This window comes from Medicago truncatula, chromosome 5 (assembly GCF_003473485.1).
Source record: "Medicago truncatula cultivar Jemalong A17 chromosome 5, MtrunA17r5.0-ANR, whole genome shotgun sequence".
Taxonomy (NCBI): Eukaryota; Viridiplantae; Streptophyta; class Magnoliopsida; order Fabales; family Fabaceae; genus Medicago; species Medicago truncatula.
Genome location: NC_053046.1, coordinates 42,054,182 through 42,077,798, shown reverse-complemented (window position 1 = coordinate 42,077,798; position 23,617 = coordinate 42,054,182). Strand labels below are relative to the sequence as shown.

At 32.0% G+C, this 23,617-nt stretch overlaps 2 protein-coding genes across 2 annotated transcripts; both read left to right on the top strand.

Moving 5' to 3' along the window:
• The first annotated feature begins 10,543 nt into the window (after window positions 1–10,543).
• LOC11436103 (syntaxin-31) lies at window positions 10,544–16,830 on the top strand. The gene is made up of 6 exons (XM_003617574.4): window positions 10,544–10,812; window positions 11,017–11,267; window positions 12,446–12,585; window positions 13,899–13,937; window positions 15,719–15,916; window positions 16,112–16,830. Exons 1-6 carry the CDS (start codon window positions 10,596–10,598, stop codon window positions 16,269–16,271), a joined length of 1,005 nt encoding a protein of 334 aa, XP_003617622.1. The 5' UTR covers window positions 10,544–10,595; the 3' UTR covers window positions 16,272–16,830.
• A 2,254-nt stretch (window positions 16,831–19,084) lies between these two features.
• On the top strand, window positions 19,085–22,818 carry LOC11436102 (endoglucanase 11). The gene is made up of 5 exons (XM_003617573.3): window positions 19,085–19,569; window positions 20,064–20,276; window positions 21,157–21,357; window positions 21,520–21,774; window positions 22,113–22,818. The coding sequence occupies exons 1-5, from the start codon at window positions 19,345–19,347 to the stop codon at window positions 22,731–22,733; spliced, it is 1,515 nt and encodes a 504-aa protein (XP_003617621.2). The 5' UTR covers window positions 19,085–19,344; the 3' UTR covers window positions 22,734–22,818.
• Window positions 22,819–23,617: the final 799 nt, after the last annotated feature.

Genomic DNA, 23,617 nt, shown 5'->3' with positions numbered 1-23,617 from the left:
ACATATGGACAAAGTTTGGAATGTTTCACAATTGAAGATGATTTGTATCGAACTAAGTAAATTACTTGTGTGTTGTGTGCTTCTTTGTTGTCTTGCATTTTAAGCTATTTGTGTGACCCGTACTTAGTTTGTTGTATTGCATTTTATGTATGTTAAGAAAATAAAAATAAATTATTTAAATAAATTTTGTTTTTACAAAAAAAATAAAAATTGTTAAGTGTTTCTTCATTTTAATTTAATTATAATCGATAATTGTAATTTTATGTAATTATAAAAACAAAAATATAAAATTAAATAAGAATAAGAAATAAAAGGTGGTGGGGTAGGGTGTTGAATGAAAAAACTATTGGAGAGGTAAAAATTGAATGGGTGTTGAATTAAGAGAGAGAAAATGATGTGGAGTGTTGGGAATTGAAAAAGTGGGTGTTGAAGGTTATTGAATGTATTTTACCATTGTAAATGGTCTAAGGTATAAAATCAAAACAAAGAACTTCAATGAGCAAAAATGCACACCTTTAATTACTTATACTTGCTTTTACGTATACTTCATTTGAAAATTTCTTTATGTGCCCCTTTAATCCCTCACACCCCCCATAATACCAAAAATGCTCCTATTTTAAACGATCGTATGTTAGGAATCCTAAACAAACGTATCCTCAATAATTAATGTTGATCCAAAAAGTCTTCATTATCGTTGGCTTAATAGCTTTGGACGACCTGAAATGAAGAATTTTTTTTGAGAAAAATGCTGCTAAAAGAAAATAAGCAAAACAAAATTAAATGGAGAAAAATCCTTGGAGCTGGATTCAGTGACGATCTAGTCTAGACATTGTTTGTGTAGTGGATTGGTTGTAGCATTTCATTGCTCCCTTTATATAATAGGAGGATTTTATTTATTTATTTTACGATCTAATTTGTGGTGAAAGGAGAATCGAATGTCAGTTATACCGTATTTCAAATAAGAGTTAATCTTTGTGGTTAAACGAATAAATCTATGTGGATAGATTTAGCCACATAGATTTGTTGGTTTAGCTTTAAAGATCATTAACCTTTATTTGAAACACTATGTATTTAGCATTAGATTCTCCTTTCACTGTAAATGGTAAAATAAATAAAATAGACAAATGAAGGTGTATGTATGACAAACATAATGAAATTAGACATGTTAAATCTTAACTTTAAAAAAGAGCTCTTATACATAAACCACCTTAGGTGGCATACACTCTTTTACACCCACACACATTTGTGACACGTGGCAAAAACATTGAAAGAAGAGATGAAAAAGGGTGGTGATATGATGTAAAATTACTAAAATACCTCTAATAGATGGGGGTGTACATAAGAGGTGTATGAAAAAGGGTGTCTACCTATCTTTTTCCTTAAAAAAAGAGTGCTTTGTTCAACTCATTTAGATGAAGGTGTGGTTTAAATTCCTAAACTTGAATAGATGGAAAAAAAAATAAAAAAAATCAAATCCACATTTTTTTTTACTCTTTTTTCCTTCATTTTGATTATGTACTAGTAGTAGTACAATTTCACACGCTCTATCATAAGTTGGCTTCAAGGAAAAGACAAACAAATATGCAAGCAATGTTAGAAATTTTTTGTTTTCTATGTATTGGTCTTCCATTGATTTATAAAATTAAACATTGCTTGAATGATATCTTGATGAGTCTTGAAATATCTATATTGTGATCAATAGATATTAGACATCACGTGATAGGTGCACTTAAATAATGTAGCCTATAGTTGAATGAATCCATGATGGATGGAACCATTCAACTCATTGTGAAAGGATATGGTTTGATACCTTATGACTATTCATGAAAGAATTGGTAGAACCGTTGTAACCCTACATGAAAAGGTAGGTCTCCTCTCCACTTTCTCTAATAAATATGTCTTGGGGCATATGCAGAAGATTTATCCATGATACTACATACTTACCCATCAAAGTTTGAGAAAGAAGGAGATGAAGATCGTATCCAACATATAATTGGAATTCAAGATTATCAAAGAGCATACATACACGTTGACAATCAATGGGTTCAAGAGATAAGTTCTAAACTCTTTTATGTAATTTTAATGGTGTCCTAATTCATGCAACTATTATCGAAGTTTATTGTTTATGATGTGTAAATTATATTTCATGATCTGTGAATTGATAAAGGAGATCAACACAAGATCAAAATTTGCAGAACAAAATTAGTGATAAGAATGGAAAGTTGATGGGAACATCTCAATGCTCCTTAGTTGGCCTTTAAACTATCTCACCAAAAAGTTATTTATTCAAGTCAAAATAATGCTTACCAGAAATAATTATGGGTGTGGTGAATTAATGCAACTATATTGTTGCTCTATCTATGTGTTTGTCTCTCGGTAATTAATAGGTATTCACAAGTTGGTTTTTTTGGGGATTAGTTGAGCTTGTAAACTACTCCATCCGTTTCAAAATACATGTTCATTTTGGAGAAATTGCACTAACCAAGAAATCGAATAAATTTTGTTATTTTTGATGAAAATATGTGTGTATTTTCTATAATACCCTTAATCATTTATTATTTCATTTTATTTTTTTCTCTCTCTACAATAAATATGCAAGGGTATTATTGACAAGACAATAATTAATGTTGCATTGAAACTTGAAAGTGACAAGTATTGTGAAACAAAATTATTCTCTAAAATGGACAAGTATTATGAAACGGAGGGAGTAGTATTTTATAATAGGGTCATGTTAATTTGTGTCCATAGGGTACATGTTAAGCATTAATTTCATTCAATTAATAATAAAAATTAATGAAAAAAAAAATTAATATGTATACCGCAAATATCTATCATGAGTGTTGCAATTGTCTAAACGAAAGTCAATTTTGTCTTTGACTAAAAAAAGTTGATTTTGTCTTTGACTTAAAAAAGGTTGTTGACTCCATCAATAAGGGAGGGAATGACACTCATGAGTTTGGTTATATGGTGTCGGAATGTAAGTGTGGTTTTACATTTTATTTTGACAACCCGTGTGTTGAGATTAGTCGGACAAAAGCCAACGCAAAATGCAAAACAAATAACCTAAGCATCAAATTCACCGAATGCTAATTTCAAAGGAATGTTTTATGGTTTTTTCTAGATTACCTTTGAAGAATGGTGGGTAATTTACCCACCAACCAATGAAAATGAGCAATTTGTTGGTGGGGTCAAGATAGTTCATGGATACCACTTAAAATGTGCTTATGTGGCTAATGTGTATTGGTTAGGGTAAATTACCCACCATTCTTCCATGGGTACCCTAGTTTTCACCATGTTTTATTAATATTTCAAACTGAGAAGTGTTGAAAGTCATTATAAAGGATATACATAATAACTGAAAAAACTTCATTCTATTTGGGAGGGCTTATGAGCGACAACAAAACTCTAAGACAAATACATAAGTGGTTTTAGAAAAATTGATTCTTATTATGACAAATGCATTATTGTGTAATGCAAATGGTTGGGTGTGTTTGTAAGGTAAAATTATAACAATACGAGTTCATCTGATCAATCCTATTAAAATGTATTTGAGAATAAAATGAAACATAAAAAAACAAATAACCAATCCTATATTCTTCTCCTTTGCCTCTATTGATAACAGTCCGTCATATCACATTTTTAGAGTCATTTTAGATAAATTTTTAGTCTATTTTTATTAGTTTATTATTTAATTTAAAATCAATTTGAATAAAGTATTGTTTTTTGGTCTATTGAGTCAAGCAAGGAAATGATTGGAATGATCCAAGAAGAAAAAGAACGTGACATGTATTATTATAAAAGGAGGGATCACACTTTGGCACAACATATTACGGTTTTGGAGATAACGGCTACAGGTGATCACGTTTTTGGAACAAAGAGAGCCGCACGCTTTGCGAGATTTTAGAAAGAAAGAGGATTCATTCACGCATGGCTAGAGGCACATGGATTTAGTGTGTGTTTGGTATGGCGGTGGTGAAAATTGATTTTGTTAGAATTGAGTTTAAGAGAATTGATTTTGATTAAAAGTGAGTTGGATGTGAATTGATTTATGTTTGGACACACTTGTTTAAAAGTGAGTTTTTATGAGTTGATATTGTTTGGATAGTTTGAATCAAAATTGATTTTGAATATGTAATGATCAAATTATCCTTTTAATTAAAGTTAAAATTAGACAAATATAATTATTGGTTCACAAATTCATTTAAAAGTAATATAGATTTATAAGAGTTATTTTTAGTACATCATAGAATAGGTTTATATTTTGGAAAAAAAATTCATCAAAAAATATATCATTAAAAAAGAGAGGATAAATTTATTAAAATAATGTAAGAAAAAGGTAGAAGCTAATCCAACTCGGTGAGTGACTCACCCACTTGTGTGGAAATTGAATTGAGTTACAGCTGCAAAATATACAAACCAGAAGAGATGTATTAATTTGTTCCCTAGAAGAGCCAAGATTTCTCAAAAAAACAATTAATTTTCAATTCACTGCATCTCAGCATGTTCTCTTGTTCGGTTTCTTCATCTTGAACAACAATTGTTATTTTTTAGCCCAGGCAAACATTTATAAAGGAAGGGTAATAAGGGAAGTTGGTCTTGGAAAACAAAATTGAAACTCAGAATCGATTCTGCCTAACGCAGAAGCTTCAAATCGTAGCTTCAGATTCAGATCCACCGCAATTTTGGGGATGGAAGCAATTCAGGTGGATGCAAGCCAAACATAAAAAATTTCAGTCAAACCGCGTTTGACCGTCCCAAACGTGCGTTTTTGGTACTCTACCTCGTATCCAAACAGGCACTTAGAGAAACAACATCAACGGTGCAAGGAAATATGTTATGTTTTAGCTTTTTAATTTGATTTTAATGTTGGAAATAAAAAAATTATGGTCTTACAAAAATCGCACCAACCAATCCAAACTGCATTGGTTTGGTTTAAATTTTATTTTAAAAGTCGACCGAACTAAACCAAACAGCATACTTTTTTATCTTGCGGTTCGAATGACTTTTAACCTCAAAATCGAACCACACCACACCACAAACACCTTTAATTAAATTATCATTTCCCGAGATTAGAAACCCTTTTCTTATTGTTATTGTTGTGTTTATTTTTTGTGCTTGTATTCTTTGATTTGACTAAAAAATAAACACAACAATAACAATAAATATAAAAAAATAAAAAAAATTTGTATATACCATTATGGTTACACAGACACACAGTCACAAAATCAAAAAACACGTTAATTTATTCCTTAAAAAAAACAAAAGTAATCACGGCATGCATTGCATCAATATTGTGGAGAGTCATTTTTGTGGTGAGATTTTTGGCAATGGTCATGAAATTTTTGGCAATTGATAATGAAGATTAACTAATTTATATGAACAAACAAAAAAGAAATCGGTAGATTGTGAGAGGGTAATTTCATTGTAAATCACAGAAACACTCGGGATGAGAGATTGTCAGAGTGTGATTACTACTTTTTTATTTTTATTGTTATTGTTGTGTTTTTTTTCTCTCCTCTTAACTGAAGAAAGACATTGTTGGCCTCCGGAGGCAATCGTGGTAGGATAGTGGGAACTGAATGCTGCCGTGACGACACTATGGATACTTTCTTCGGTTTATTTCTTCCTTTTTTTCTTCTTCTGTGTTATTTGTTGTCCTAATTATCTATATAAATATTTTTCAATAATCAAATATACTTTCTACTTCTTCTTTAGTGTTGAATTTATTTGTAATTGTTGTGATTTTATTCAGGTTGAGCAATGACGGTTCACTGATGTTTCTGTGGCTCTTGATTTCTCAAAAAATTCAAAGACAATACTCAAACTCAAAGAATAAAAATAAAGAGAGTGCATGTACGTGTTTCTAATTCCACTCTTTATGATCATCATTTGTTTAATTTTTATTTTTGATGGAATCACCATTTCTTTCATGTTTCTCACAATGTTCCATGATTTCATTTTTGTTCCAACTGTCTTTATTGTTGTTCTCTAAAGCAATGGTTGCTTTTAAAAATTGAGAATGGAACATCTGTGATTTGAGCAGTTACAACTTTAATCTGATCAAAAGTAACCACCTATCCCTCACGATGTAAACCTCTTTTTCACTTCGCTTTTGTTCTTCTACTCTGTCTGCATAGAGACAGAAGTTAAAAGGTAGAATGAAGAAGGACCGATTCTGAGTAGTATTTGTCTTTGACGACAATGATATTTGTCTTACGCGGTGAAAGCAAGACGCTGCGACATTGCCCATCATGGCAGAGGAATTTATGGGGCACAACCCTTGATTTTCTTTCTCTTTTTTGGCTTTCGCAAATCTCAAGCACTCTTTAACTTGCTTTTAACTTCTTCTATTTGACAGATTGTGTTTTGTACTTTTGTTTGGATGCATGAACCATAATTAAATGAAGATTTAGTAGAAATTTAGCATAGTCGTAGTGAAAAAGATGTGTTGGAAGATATAAGGTCAGAGATTAAATAGTTCATCGCATAGAGATTGTAAGTTTTTTTGAAGTTTTTTGCTTTTCATTTTTGTATTAAGGAATTTGATGTCTGTTCTACTCTACCATGACTATTTGTCTCTTCTTTTCTTATTTCATTTTGCAAGGCTAATTTGTAGTTATTATTTTTTGATTTAAAGGATTTCAAGTTCACAAGTTACCAAATATTTTTTACTATGAATATTGATTCTTCATAAATATCATATTTTTCCATTGTCAAGAAAGTCAAAGCGAATATAGTTCAGACAAATACACATTCGAGACTTAAAAAAGAACCGCCTCTTATCAGAGAGACAGAAGAAAAACGAGGGTCGGAAGTAAAGAGAGAAGAAGCAGACAAGGAAAATGGTAGTGAAAAAAAGGCCACGGAAACATAAGAAGTAGAGAATAGAAAACATTACTAGGAGAAAGCTCAAAATGTAAGTATATACATGTTTTGAAACACACTTTGATAAAGTGATTATATAACTAGCTTTATTCCATTTCGGAAATGTAAAGTGCTAAAGATATTGTTTTTTGTATGACAATGTGTTAAAGAGATTATGTTTTATTTATATTTCTATTTTATGGTGAGTATGTTTTATCTTATGTCTAAAATTGTTTGTATTAAAAAATAACAATTATATGATGTGTTCTAATCCTCTCTTATTCTTTTATTATATCTTTTTATTGATGGAATAACTGCTACTTGAAAGTAACATTTTCTTTTTTAACCTATCACTTTTATTTAGATATATGCGTTTGCGCAGTAGAAAGAACGAATCTAACATATCATTCTTACAAACAACAAATTAAAATATGACACGTTATTGTTTTATTTTAAAATAATTTGGAAATAATTTAAGAAATGGAAAACAACTACTCCTTCTCTCTCAACCATTACTTACGGTTAGTATTCGCCACCACCAATAATGGTTTTTCATTTCTTAAATTATTTCCAAATTATTTTAAAATAAAACAATGACGTGTCATGTTTTAATTTATTGTTTGTAAGAATAATGTTAGGTTCGTTCCTACACAACAATTTCTCAATGTTTACTTATTTTATCAAATGGAATATTACAACATGTATGTGTAATATAACAGTAGAAGTTGATGACAACGTACAATCAACAAAAGCATAATCTTATACATTCAAACATATAAATAATATCGGCAAAATTACACTTTTAATCCCTTAACTTAATTTTAAGTAATAGTTTGATCCTTTATCTTTTCTTTTTTATTTCATTTTGGTCCTTTTTTAAGCTTGAAAATGTATATGAAAATGGACAAAAATGACCAAATTGAAATGAAAAAAAGATAAAAGATCAAACTGTTATCTGAAATTAAGTCAAGGGACTAAAATTGTAATTATGCCATATAATATCTCGTGTTCTAAGCATGGAAGTGAAACTCTACTACTGCTACAATTGCAAAATGGAACTCTGCATAAACAATAATAACAACACTCACCTTCCAATCACGTAACTCATGCTCACAACTGGCGCACACGGGCAAGTCCTGGACCTCAACCATGGTGGCTGAGTTGAACGCGGCAACCATGAGAAAGCTTGAAAAACAATCCAAATGAGTATGCTAGCAAACAACACCCCGACTACAATTAGGAACAAAATCATCCAATTTTCAATTTTCATCATTTTCAAGAAAACTTACAAGGAATTGAATGGGTGATGTCTGTTTTGCTTATTGAAAAGGTTAAGCTGACATCTTTTTTATGGTTAAAATCAAACTAGGCGACTTTTATGTATAGCTATCATGACTGGTGGTTGAAACCGCTCCATTGTATGGGCGTCCACTTGTAATTTTGTTTGTTTGTTTCTTTCGTTGGTGCTTTGCTATGGCTCGTATCGTTTCTTTGTAAATATTTTTAATTGGTTATTCTCTTTTGCACGCCTTGTGCGGGAATAACTGGTGCAGTTTTATATACATCATTTTCGTTTGTTCAAAAAAAATTGAATGGGTGATGTATTGGTTTATATGAACTTTGTAAGAGATATATGACTAGAGATATAAATAGTTCACCTCCAACAATAATTTTTAGAGAAAATTTGTGTGACCACATTCACTATATTTTCTTGTAGTGGTGTTTATTTTCTATATTTTAATTTACTTATTATTAGGTCTAAAACGAAATTTAAATAGAGGTCTTTTAAGTATGTTTAGATACAATAAGATAAAATTAAATAAAACATTCATAAATTTCTTCAATCGAAAGTAATTCTATATGATGTGTTTCAGACACTAATTAAATATGAATATTTTGTGAGCTATAAATCAAACTTTGGTTTGTCATATTGTAATAGTATATCCTCGTGCGCGTGTGTGTTGAAAATAATATTTAATATAGATATTATTTACCGATTGTTAGAGATTATAAAATAACAAAATAATATTGAAATGATACAAATATAAATTAATTTTGTACTTTTATAAACTTTGATTACACACTACTTAATGTAATGTGTATTTGAATGATTGTACGTTTGTTGAATCATTAAGAAAATATTCATAAAAACTTACAGCCTTCCTTTCTTCTTTAGGAGACTCATCCCTTCTCGAATTGGGATAATCACTACTTCTTTAACAATCATCTATCACCTACGTACAGTCTTGCATGAGGAGTTGAACGCTGCCTCCGTAAGATAGTTGAAAAAATCGCACGGATGATGCTTGCAGCAATCACCACCTCGATGACACTCAGGAACCAAACCACCCATGTTGGAGCTCGGTAGGGGGTGTAGGCGGAGTTGTCAAAATGTTTGGTGAAAAAGACACTATCGGGTGGCTCATTGAAGGTGAATGTGGGGGGTTCACTCTCATACTTGCTTTTGGTGAAAGACATTGTGAAATGGTGATGCAGAAGTTGTGAGGTGTATATATTGGTGGAGTATACTTACAAGGATTAGTGGGAAATGTGAGGGACATAACATAAGAGTATACTTACAAGAGAGAAATGAAGGAGTTGTGATGCATGAAGAGATAGGTGAAGCAAAAGTTGTCGCTTTCAATAAATCTTCTATGTTGGAACAAGTTTATTGTTTTTAGAATAAGAAGAAGTATTAAAGAGAAAGGAGAGAATTCACTTTTGGATTGAAAGGATCAAGTTTATTCATTCCAATATATTGTGAGATACAATGTATAATTAAGCTGCTTTTTACATTTGTAACCTAGCTGGGGACAAATTGAGAAGTGTGATAAAATTACTCCAAGAGGCCACCAAATTGTGAAAGAGGTGAAACATATATAATCAATGGAGATCCAAACAAAAACAATAATATATTTGTACACAACCGTGGCCAAATATTTTTCTAAAAAATAATAATAATAAATTTGTTCTTTTTTTTTTGGTACAAAATAAATTTGTTCTTTATCCCTACATATATCCCAAACTAGAATTTTATACCAATCTATATTTCATACACACATACATATATTTGTTTGTACACAACCACTTTCATAATAAAAATACTATCATAGAAAAGATGATCAATTAAAAGTAGGCGATAAACAATTCAACCTTCCCTTACATCTATGATATTAATAGTATTTTGATCATGAAGTGGTTGTGTACAAATATATGTTCTCTTTTATTTATACTTCCATTAAAAAAAATGGTATGTGATAAACGGTTCAACCTTCCCTTGACACCTTTCACCAAAATGATATAAATGGAGTAAACTATCAAATTGATTTATATTGTTGTAAATCATTCTCAAATTAATCTTTGACTCAATTAATATTTCAAATTAGTTTTTGTTTTTATTAATCAATTAAGTTCCCCATCATATGACAAAAACATAAACACAAAGACCTAATTGATAAAACTTTTGAGAGAGAAGAACACATATAATTTAAAAGTTAGTTTAAGTAAATGTCCTTCTTGACCCTAAGTTAGTAACACATCGCTCACAAGTCACAACTACCGGTACTAAAGACAATACTCGGTTCGGTTCAACTCATTTGGTATCCATTTCCCCAAACCAAACCGGTCTAACCACCCGGTCCAATCTACCATCTCTAGTTCGGTCCATTTCATTGTTCATTCTCTCAATGAAACTGATACGTTGCGTGAATCAGTGAGATTTCCCTCCGACAATGGCTTCAACTTACCGCGATCGCACGTCGGAGTTTCGATCACTGACGGAGACTCTCAAGAAAATCGGCGGCGGAGGAGGCGGAGCCACTGCACCGCCGAATCAACAACCGTCTACCTCTCAAATTTCCTATTCAAGATCCGATTTCAACCGAAAAGCATCACAAATCGGATTAGGAATCCATGAAACCTCTCAGAAAATCGCCAGGCTCGCTAAATGTAAGCAATTTAATCATTATAATCTACACAGACACGGACACGCTCACGCTCACGCTCGATACAACTAATAATTTGAGAAACTAAATTAATTGAATGTAATCACATCAGTGTCTGACACCAGACACACGACACTCCCTAGACGGAAGTATCGGTGCTTTAGAGATCATATTCATTTTTAATCATCGATGTTATTTGTTATTCTAGTGGCGAAGAAATCGTCGATGTTTAATGATCCGATAATGGAAATTCAAGAGCTGACTGCATTGATTAAGACTGATATAACGACGTTGAATTCGGCTGTTTTGGATTTACAAAATATTCAAAAGATTGATTTAGCTGATGAGAATTACTCAGAGGATAGAGTTGTGCATTCCAATGCTGTTTGTGATGACTTGAAGAACAGGCTCATGGGTGCCACAAAGCATCTTCAAGATGTTTTGACTACTAGGACAGAGGTAAATATGTTAATCACAAACACTGTAGCACCGATATTTCTGATAGAAGGCATGTCAACATTGATACATGTGATTGTTGTAGATGTGTCCGGTATATGTGTTTGTCGTGTCCAAATGTTTGTGTTAGTGATTCATAGATCACACCAAAGTAACATAGGATATGTATAATTGTATATGTCAAATGATTATAATCATATGACGATTAAGATTGAGTGTAAAAAATCTTTATTTGTATGTTTGTCAATCAATCAATTGTTTATGCGTATCACATGTCACACAATTTATATATGTCAAACACTATTGTCAAATAGTGGATATAGTGACCCTATAACATAGGCAAGTTTTAACAAATTGATATTGTTTTCTGATAGACAGTTTAGTGCAAATTGTTGTCAAATAGTGGCTATATCAGCGCTAATAGGAACCCGATTTAAGAGAGAAAGAAAATTAGTACGGAGTATTATTGATTGAAAAGGGAAATATTACAGAAGAATTGATCACACACCTCACCCCTCACTCGCTGCCATGTGTGTTTTCCTAACCAACTTGCCAACTCACCTCTCACTATCCATTGGAATATTTTCTTTATGGGTCCTATCAAGCTCTATAGCATAGCAGATTTTGAACAAATCGCTATTTTCTACGATCCTGGGTTGACTATACTGATGTCAAATGATTTTAATCATCTTTCGATTAGAAAATATTTACATTGACCGTGTATATGAATTAAATCTATATTTGTATGTTATCAATGAATCAATTGTCTATGCATATCACATGTCACCCAATTTATTTATGTCAAATGATTTTATATATGTCAAACAGCGTTGTCAAATAGCTGATATAGCGGCGCTATAGCATAGGGGGGTTTTAACAAATTGCTATTGTTCTCCGATATGCGGTTTAGTACAAAGTGTTGTTAAATAGTGGCTATAGGAGTTATAGCACTATAGCAAAGCAGAATTTGAACAAACTACTATTTTCTGCAATCCTTGATTGACTATACGGATGTCAAATGATTTTAATCATCTGACGATTAAAAATATTTACATTGACCGTGTATATGAATTAAATCTATATTTGTATGTTTATCAATCAATTGATTATGCATATCACATGTCACACAATTTTTCTCCTGCCATGTAATTTATATTGTCAATGTATGTCATGTACACTAGAATATCAAGGCTCATGAGAATAGGAAGCAAATATTTTCCAAGAACCCTTTACAGCATCAGCCAAAGCCAACTACTGAGCCACCACCTTGGTCTAATTCAACAAATGCATTTGAAACTGAGAGTTTACAACAAACATCAGGGTAAGTAATTTTAATATCATGTTAAAGGTTGACTTTGCTTTTATGCCTTTGCAAACATTTGAAAGTGGTTGTCGCTTTCTAGTTCTACTTGGAGCATCTGAATTTTAAATTTTAAAACTCTTATTCTTCAATACTCTTGTCATATCATAGGATGGTCAGTTGTTCAATCTGACCATATGTATGTGATTGTGCGTTGGTCTTAATGTCTTACCTAGCTAAACTTTATTGTTTCATTTTACCCCTGACATGATATATAATTCATTTTCTGAGTCGCGGGTATCAATACTTCATTTCTTTCCCAACACTCGCCCAATGACATAGTAGAGGTTTAATTCTTGTACCAGAAAGAAAAATACTTTATTTTCAACTTTGATACCGTGCTTAACTAAACAAGTAATAGTCTTCTTGGTGATAGTCATCTAAGAGAAGCAGAGCATATATATTTTATGTGTTGATAGGTGATTCTTGTTTGTAGTATTTAAAAATTTAAATGTTAGACTTGACAAATGACTCACAAATAATGCAAGGGTAGGCCTATACTCTGTATAAAAGATCTATGTTTACTCTTTTGAACTTGATATGAACGTTGAACTAAATTATTTAAACCCAAACTTTAGAACTGTAAACTGTTTGAAGGGAATCACCCTCGGTATCGTTTGAATCCCCTTTCAGATATTTACTTCTCGTTAGCTGCTTCATTAAATATCAGTGAATCATTGCAAAACATTGTTAAAGTCTCTTGGTCTCGACTACTTATTTTTCTATTTCCTCAAATCTTTTCTACTGTTAACAAATATCTAACATCGTTGGTATGCGACAATCACAGGTTTTGGAATTGTACATGTGTCTGTTATTCCGCATAAGTAGGAACCCAGAATTAACTATGACATAGCTAATTATAGATTCTATCCGACAGATAATTTTAATACTTCTTCTTTGGGCCCTTACACCGTTGTTTATTCGGGGGTTGTTTTGTTGTTTTATATTGATGTTACGCCTATATGCGGGATCGTTTTTTTCTCATTATCCGTCTCTTTGCGTCTTGCTAGAGTATCGGTTTCAATAATATTTGCCGATTAAAAAAAACAAGATAATTTTAATACTTCAAAATTATAATGTAGTTTGGCTTTGTAATTTTGTAACTTATTAATTCATAACCGTCTCTTTAAAAATTTAGTCCTGAAGATCCTTTCATTGTAATTTGTATGTGTTTATAAATAATAAATATAATAGATTTTTGTGTCTTATGTTATTTATGTTGGAAATGATAAGCCTCTGAAGTCTAATTCCTGAAAGATTATTGTTTTATGCAGATTGCCATCAAATGGAATTCCAGCTGGCAATCAGCTAAGGTTTGTTTACAATTTCTATTAAAGCTATTAGATCAAATTGTCCCCTTTACATTTCCATATAGCATTTAAGCTAGCATTTTATGTATATCAAAACAAGTGGCTTTCATTTGGTTCTCATGGATAATAAATCTCTTGTTGTATGTGAACTTAAAATGACCTGTTCCAAGAAAAAGAGAAATCAGCACTGAACTTTCTGAAGGAACAGAGAAGTGAAATTCTTACAAGCAGAGAGTCATCTTAGAGACCCATTCACAAAATGGCAGGGCAACAAACATAATGAAAAAACAGAGGATGCTCTGAAAAGTTAGAGTTGCACTTCTTTCATACAGAAAATCCTCTACCCTAATCGGTCATGCCAAAAAAGCCTCCCCTCTTTCCCTCATTTGAATCCCCACCACTAACCTCCTCATTTACAAAAAGTAACATCTGGTTCCGAATGATGATCCAGCCAAGCCAACCCTCCTCCCCATGGTCTTCAAACTTTCAAGTTAACTCAAAATCAACTAGTTTCTGATTTTAGATATGAAAATATAGTTAACTCGCTTACAAAATCATTTTTGTATAACATTGGCTAACTTTATAGACTTGCGAGCTTGATGGCAATTGGATGAGTGTAGAATAAATGATATCCTGACACAAACCCATCTGCAAAAAAGATGAGCGATGTTGTATTGAATATTAACCCCATAGCTCTGAGCATAAATGAAGTCACCCTCTCGAAAACATGAATAAACACATCGTTGCAACATTTGATGGGAATTTACAATTGGCCCAACTTCCCAGAACGGGTTGAAACAGTGTGGTATGTGTCGGGTTAAAAACAAATCGGGTCGAACATCTTTTCTAATGCGGAACTGAGCGCCGCTTTCACGGTCTTACGCTCTTCCTCTGCGCTCCGCCGTCTTCTCCGATCTTCGAACCGCTCCAACTCGGCGGAGGCTTGGTGACGCGCGAGATCGTACGATCTCGAGATCTAGATCGCGATCCTGACAACCTTGGTTGCAAGTTTGCAATGAAGCCAAAAGGCCCCCATGGCCAATGAACCCAACTCTAATGTGTTGAAACCTAGTTCAGAATCCTACTCAAATGAGGGGAATATAGTCCCACTGTCCTCTGCCCTTCAGTATTATTGAACTCTTTGAATTGTCAATTTGTCCATCAGTAATGGTATGGTTTTGTCCAGTGTCAGTTATTTTCAATGATTGCATTTTCATGAAATTTAATTACAAACTAGATAGTGTATTTCATTTACTGTCTCTTGAATCCTTTGAATCATCTTATCAATGATTTCATTAGTAAGTTTATTAGCAAAATAAACTCAGGTCTATAAGGCGCCTAAATATTAGGACTGTCTCTTGTATTTTTGTTTTGGCGCTTAATACCAGTTTTTAATATCTTATTTTGACACCAGTTATGTTAATTATGTAGTAAATTCCTTGCCATAACGCCCCTGTCATTTTTCTTCAAATTAAGCTTCGAACATCTTGATATTTACATACTTTCTGATTATATTATTTGAGTGGGTAGTTACTAGAATATCACACAAGATAGTTGTTCGATGCGGTTCTTCAATTTGAAGCTTGTCGTATGTCAATTATTTGGCTAATGCCTAAACAAGCTTACGAGTGCTCTTACAAAAATTTATCATTAGGTTCTTGATATCTGTTGCATTTTATGTATGAATTTCTTAAAAAATTTAGTTATGCTTAGGATGTGTATATTTTCTAACTTAAACGGCCATATGCCTACATGTGGTAAATTTGCTGTCATTGCTGATACAGACGAAGGTTAGCTGTGGAAAACACTCCATCCCAGCAAATGGAGATGTCTCTGGTACAACAGGTTGTTCCTCGACACGAAGACTATGCTCAAAGTCGGGCAAGTGCTCTGCACAATGTGGAATCTACTATTACCGAACTTAGTGGAATCTTCACACATTTGGCTACAATGGTTGCCCATCAAGGAGAGCTAGCTATCAGGTTTTTCACTTTTTTCTTATCTGACTATTAAAGATTCATATTTTTGCGGTGCACTACTTTTTTCTCCTCTTAATCAAGACCTTGGTGTTTGTTATATAAAATAGTATCAAAATATATTATTTTATGTGAAGCTATATCTGTTCACATGTTCTAGCAATTAGAATTAAACACGTAAAATGTAATTTACTCGGGCAGGATTGATGACAACATGGACGAGTCATTGACAAATGTTGAAGGAGCTCACAGTTCTTTATTGAGGCATCTCAACCGAATATCATCAAATAGATGGCTTATGATCAAAATATTTGCCATTTTGATATTTTTTCTGATGATCTTCATATTCTTTGTGGCCTAATGTACCAATCATGGAAGTATTTCTTCACGACTTATTTGGATTCGGCTTCATCCTGCTGTGGAAGCAAATTTGCCAAAGCAACTAAGTGAAGAGGCATACATATGAGATATGTATCCTATTTACATGTAGATCGGGTTCTATGAGCTGTAAACTTTTTGGTTTATGTATTTTGTTGTTTGCCAATCACTATAGGTGTTATTATAAATGCGGCGCCATGTAATCCCCCAAGACCTTTTAGGAGTTTGAATCCAGATTTGGCAAAGAAATGTCAATTTAGATATAAATCATCGCGATACCGTTGTGGAGGTGAGGGAACTTCTTTTAGATGCAAAGAGACAGAGAGGAGGGAGAATGCAATATAGGCAGTGTTTCTAATTACTGTGGGGCGCGTATTTCCACATTCTTTGTAAGTTACCGAATTGATGGGTAACATACAAGTATTTCTTTGTTTAGCTGTGTGTATAATATAATAAGCTTGCGAATACTGTAATATCAAAATTGATTTCTTTGTCTAAGTATTGATGTATACCAATTTTTTATAGACCATTCTTTTGGTTAATGATAGCTATTTGTCAGAGTGTTCATATCACTCTTCTTGAAGATATTCAATCTTTATCCTTTGCATTAGCTGGGGAACTGATAAGTTTAATAAATTGCCTTAATTGTTTGGAAAATGTTAACAAGCCCTTAGGGCATTGTTTAGTAACTTTAAATAGTAAGTTTTTATCAAAGTTTATGAAATCAATGCATTGGAAATTGGAGTTTTTAACCTTTTTAAAGAATAATTTCTTTATTAGAATTTCTTAAAGAGTACCCTTAGGGCACTCGTTAACAAGATGCTAATTATTTTGAGGAGCTAAGTCAGTGTCCTATAGGGAACGCAATTGCATGTGGAAATATGGGTATTGGCCATAACCGAGAATTTTAGGAGTATGACTTTGTTTAATTTACTTTGCTCAATTTATTGTCAATGTATGAGAGAGATACAATGGTAGATTAGTGGGGTCCATTCTAATAAGTGAACTCCACTCATGAGTCCTAATAATCAATCATTTATGTTTATTTCCCTCATGAATGAACAAAAAATGAAGCAAAGCTGAACTTGAAGTTTAGCAGCACAATTGTTTTATAGCACACTATATTGGCAACCTTATAGAAATTAGGCGGACTATATTTGCAGATTAGGCGGGACATTAGCCGCCAAAATCGTGTTGACAAATTATTTTGCTTTGATAGATAAACAAAAAAGACGAGTGTCAGAAACACTTTCTTTTTAATACATTTTCCAACACTCGTTTTTTTATTAGATGAAATCAATGAGAATTCTATACTTTAGAAATATGTCTCACATTAAATGATTGGATTCATATGGATTTCACCTGATAAAATGAATGCTAGAGAAAATGTTGAAAAAATAGTATTCTTAAACAAATAGTGAAGTGTAAACCCTAAACCAAACAAAAGGAGAAGGAAAGAAGAGGTATAAAGAAAACAAAAAAAGTAAAATGAGAGAATACTATTTTGGTTATTTCATACGTATTGACTATTAAAAAATAGAATTAATGTTGTGTGAGAAAAAGATATTATTAGTTGTTTTACAAAATTATCCTTAATAAAGGGTATGTGAAAAATAAATTAAATAATTGAAAGAAGAGAGTAATTAAGGGTATGATAAAAAAAATAACTTTAATGTTTATTGATATCTTTTTTCAAAGCAATTTATAATTTGGGACGGAAATTAATTGGTTGTGAGAAGTTTACGTCCGCAATTGTTTTTTTAGCACACTATTATCACATTAGCAATTAGGCGAACACAATTGGCAAGTTAGGAGGGAGACACTTTTCTATGAATTTATTGGTTTTAGGGGTTTATGGCCGCAATTGTTTTTTAGCACATGGATTTATTTATTTATTTATTTATGAAGATTGACTTTGAAGAAGAGGAAATAATAAGATCAAGAAAGAGAAAAAATTGTTGTTGATGGTTCTATGTAAGATACAATAGATCTACGTGAAACAATGATCATCCTTTAAAAAAATCAGATAGTAAAAATAAAAAAATAGTAAGATATATGGTGGATCATCTTTAATATTTGTTTATTATAGACTTTTAAAAGACTTTTAAAGTAAAATTGACGGAATATGATAAAATTGATTGACGAAACGAAGATAAGATAAGAGACTAAATTAAAATGTTTTATAATTATGAAACCATCTTAAACAAAAAATTAACTTAAAAGATTGAGTGATTAATTAATCCGAAAGTTTCTACTGTCCTTGTTATTAATTTTTATCTATTGGTAGGATTTTATATCAAACAGTAACAATTAGCTTTCTCTGTTCAATAAATTTGGAAGAAAAATTATTTATAACAATGACAAGAAGGACTATTGGTTAAGTAATGAATGAAAGGAAAACAATTTTTATTAACAAAATTGTTTATAATAGTGACAAGAAGGATTATTGGTTAAGTAATGAATGAAAGGGAAACAATTTTTATGAACATTTGTATATCGTTGTAAAAAATATTAACATTTGTGTATCGTTTAATACTTAAATTTCCAATAAATTAATTGAATAAACTATTTTTAAACAAGTCAAAAAGCTTGAACTTCCTAAATGAGTTTTATGACAACTATTCAAAGCATATAGAAAAAAATACAAAAGTCAAACATTTTTTTATCTAAATGGGATCGAAGGGAACGCGATTATACAGAAGAAAAAAAATCACATTCCAATATGATTTTTGAATTTGTAACCAAACAATTAATCATACCATATGCCCTTCTAAAGTGAACCAATATGAACACAATCCCAGAAACAAATCCAATAAATCTCCCTAGATTCTACCATTAATAAATTTGATCGTTATATTGAAATCAGACCGTTCAAACATAACCTTCTAGAAAACGATATTTTTATTTTGACAAAACTCTATAAATCAACGTTAAACATCCTTTATCATTAATTTCGATCGAACAGTCGAAATCAACAATTGCATTACATGATTAACACTCATATATAGCTAGAGAAGAAGAGATATAGAGATAGAGTCTTAGCAAGTTAGGGAGAAATGAAGACAAGCAAAGTTGAAAAGAATACATGGTCTTTGACACTATGCTTTGTCTTACTTTCTCTCATTACAATCTTTCTTCCTTTTTGTGAATCCTTCAACTACGGCCAAGCCTTGTCACAAACCCTTCTCTATTTTGAGGCACAACGTTCAGGTCACTTACCCCACAATCAAAGGGTCAATTGGCGTCACCATTCTGGTCTCACTGATGGCCTAGAACAAGGGGTACATTACATATATATTTTTCTGCCTACTATGGCTATGATATTTTTGTTGCATATACACCCAATTTGATCAATGAATTTTGAGATTTAGTCAACAATTTTTATTTTTATGCAATTTTAGGATCGTATCAACTTAGTATCCAACATTATTAATATTCTAAAATGATCATTAGAGTTATAGCATGTTTTCAAATACATCCTTAAGGTTGATTTAATTTCAAATGGATTTGTGTTATTTTCTTCAAAAAAAAATGTATTTGTGTTATCATCAATTTTTTTTTTTTGAAAGATGTTATCATCAACTTAATGTTATTATAGTCTGCGTAGATATCAATTCATGTATAAATCTGATTAACATTTTATTGTTGATGTAAGAAACTAGGTAGATATAATCCTACAATTTCAAAGATTAAATTGAATATTTATTCAATATTTTGTTATGCCTACGTTCACTTCAGTATCAATTTCAACATTTTTTTTTGTGGACACATTTAGGTGGATTTGGTGGGAGGCTACTATGATGCAGGGGACAACGTGAAATTTGGGCTACCGATGGCATTCACCGTAACTCTCCTTTCTTGGGCTGCTATAGAGTACGGCGAAGAAATCGCCGCAGCCGGAGAATATGTCCATGCAATGGAGGCTATCAAGTGGGGGACTGACTATTTCATCAAGGCTCACACACAACCAAATGTTCTATGGGTAGAGGTATTTCACCTCAATTCATTCAATTATTGTGATTTTTTATTTAATTTCAAATTTGAAGTGATTATTAATCCACGAGCCGTGGTTGCAATTGAGATAAATAATCCCTCTAAGCTAGTCGGAAAAATAGTACTACACGAGGTATTCAAATGTCGAAAGAGTTTCAAAACTCACCCACTGCAATTGGCGCATAGTGTCATATTTCATACTCCATTAACATAAAACTTTGGATAAAATTATAATTAATTTGTGCAGTTTATGTTAATGGTATTTTTAATCCATGTGCCATGGTTGCGATTGGGCTAAATATTTCTTAAAAACTTACTAGAAAAATAGTATGAAGTTTTTGAATGTTGAATGAGTTTTAAAGCTGACTCACAACGTTATATATCGTGTCACTCGTGGCTTGAACATATTAACATAATTTTTTTGATAAAATTGTAATTAATTTGTGTGGCTTATGTTAATGGACTTTTAAATTCGCGTGCCGTGGTTGGGATAAATACTCCTTCCGAGCTCATTAGAGAAATAGTATGAAGTATTCAAATTTCGACACAGTTTTAAAGTTGACTCGCCACGACTGACATATAATGTCATTTTTGGCTTGAACATATATCATATTAACATAAAACTTTTGATAAAATTATAATAAATTTGTATAGCTTATGTTAATGACATTTTTAATCTATGTGCCCTGATTGCGATTGGGATAAATAGTCCTTCCAAACTCATTAGAAAAACAGTATGAAGTATTCAGATGTCATACACTTTGCCACGATTGACGCGTAGTGTCCCTTGCGGCTTAACCATATAGCATATTAAAATTAAACTTTGGATAGAATTGTAGTTAATTTGTGTAGCTTATGTTAGTGGCATTTTTCAGGTTGGGGATGGAGAGACTGATCATTATTGTTGGCAGCGGCCGGAGGACATGACAACGCCACGAAGAGCATATAAAGTTGATGAAAACAACCCCGGCTCAGAAGTCGCTGGCGAGACGGCCGCAGCTTTGGCAGCTGCGTCTATTTTGTTTAAGAAAACAAATCCACATTACTCTCATCTACTTTTGCAACATGCACAACAGGTATACATGTTGCTTTGTTAGTAATTAAATATATTTATTTACATTCCATAACATATTTTGGTTATTTGACTTGATTTAATTGAAATGAAATTTTAATTTGATTCACATAATTGGCTATGATAGATTATTATAGCTAACAAGATGGTTGTGACATTGTTGTAGTTGTTTGAGTTTGGTGACAAGTTCAAGGGCAAGTATGATGAGAGTGTTGAAGTGGCTAAAGGTTACTATACTTCAGTTAGTGGGTACATGGATGAGTTGCTATGGGCAGCAATTTGGTTATATAAGGCCACAGAAAAGGATGAATATTTGAAGTATGTTTTGGAGAATGCTAATGATTTTGGTGGGACCACTTGGGCTATGACAGAATTTAGCTGGGATGTTAAATATTCAGGTGTTCAAGCCATTGCTTCAATGGTAAATCCTTCTTTCTCACACTTGCAAGTTTAAAGAAATACTTTTCAAAAAGTATTCAATTTTTATTCATAATTCTGTTCTTAAATTAGGACCATTCGATCATGATCGGACGGCCGAGAATGCATGATTGCGTGAATGCTACAAATTCAATCACGGTTCATCAGACTCACCGTGAATCTAAACATGCACTAAAATATAAAAATATAAAATAAGCTCTCAAATAGCGATAACCATGAAATTCATGTGATCTATGTTTAAACAAATGAAAATTGATTATGCATACTCCTTTATAATTATTTATTTTTTCATACATATATCCTAACATTTTCTTTTAACAGCTCCTAATGGAAGAAAAACACAAGAAACATGAAGTGATACTCAAACAATATCGTTCAAAAGCAGAACATTATTTTTGTGCATGTCTTAATCTCAACAATGCAAGTAAAGATAACGTGGATCGCACCCCAGGAGGTTTACTATACATCCGCCAATGGAACAATATGCAATATGTTGCAAATGCAGCATTTCTTCTGGCCATTTATTCTGATCACCTCTTAGCTACAAATCAAAAATTGCATTGCCAAAAAGGTGAGGTGGGTCCCAATGAACTCTTAGCCTTTGCAAAATCACAAGTTGATTACATCTTGGGTTCTAATCCAATGGGTATGAGCTATCTGGTTGGTTATGGTTCAAATTTTCCTCAAAGGGTGCACCATAGGGGTGCATCCACTGAATCATACAAAGGGAACATGGGTTTTATTGGGTGCACTCAAGGCTATGATAATTGGTATGAAAGTCCTAAGCCTAACCCTAATATTCTCATCGGTGCCCTTGTTGGTGGACCTGATAATAAGGACCAATTTAGAGATGAAAGAAGAAATTTTGAACAGTTGGAGGCTTGTACCTACAATACTGCTGCACTTGTAGGAGTTTTTGCTAGATTGTATAATTTAGAATAATAAGGTGATGTTTAATGTATTTGTTGATGAACCACCTTTGATAGTTCTAGCTAAATGACATTGTATGATAAAAATAATAACTAAATGAGAAGGAGGAGTTCATGCAAGAATGTTTTTTTCTTAACATAATCTAGTTCTTGAAAGTCAACATCAAGATCGAAGATCTCCATCAAGACAATTAATGCTTAAGTTTGAAGATATGCGTGACTCTTGAAGTGAACTATTGTGATTGAGAGAAGGTATAAGATGTTAGTTAAGAACGATACATTTATAAAAATAATAAAAACAATTTGTTTGACATTTTTCAAAAAAATATACACAATTGTTCACTTCAAGAATCTATTATTTCTTTATTAGCAATTAAAATTACACAAATATTATAAAATGAAATGTGAAAAATGTTTTTACAAAATAAACAAGACTTTAAACTTTTCAAAGAAAAATGGTTTACAAAGCTTTAAACTTGTCCAATTGGTTAATAATCAAAGATACACAACCAAGTAATTTAGTCTGATTTATAGAAAAATACAAAAACAAATTGCAAATTCTACTCCATCACTACCTCTCACCTATCATTGTAAAAATAAAGATAAGAGTGAAAATTTATTTTATTTATTATTGAGAAGAACTGTGATTTAATCTTGTTCACTAGCATTCAAGCAACCATCATCTATATAAATACATCATTATAACTAATAACTATAAACTAGATAATATTATATTTTGTTTTTGGTGCACTCTTTGTAACCTTTTTAAAGTTTTAATATTGAAGTTAATATCATGAATGTTTTTTTTACAACAATATCATGAATGTTTTGAATGACAAAGAAGAAAAAGAATAAAAGTAAATAACTTTTTGAAGAAAAATAATATCATGGACATTT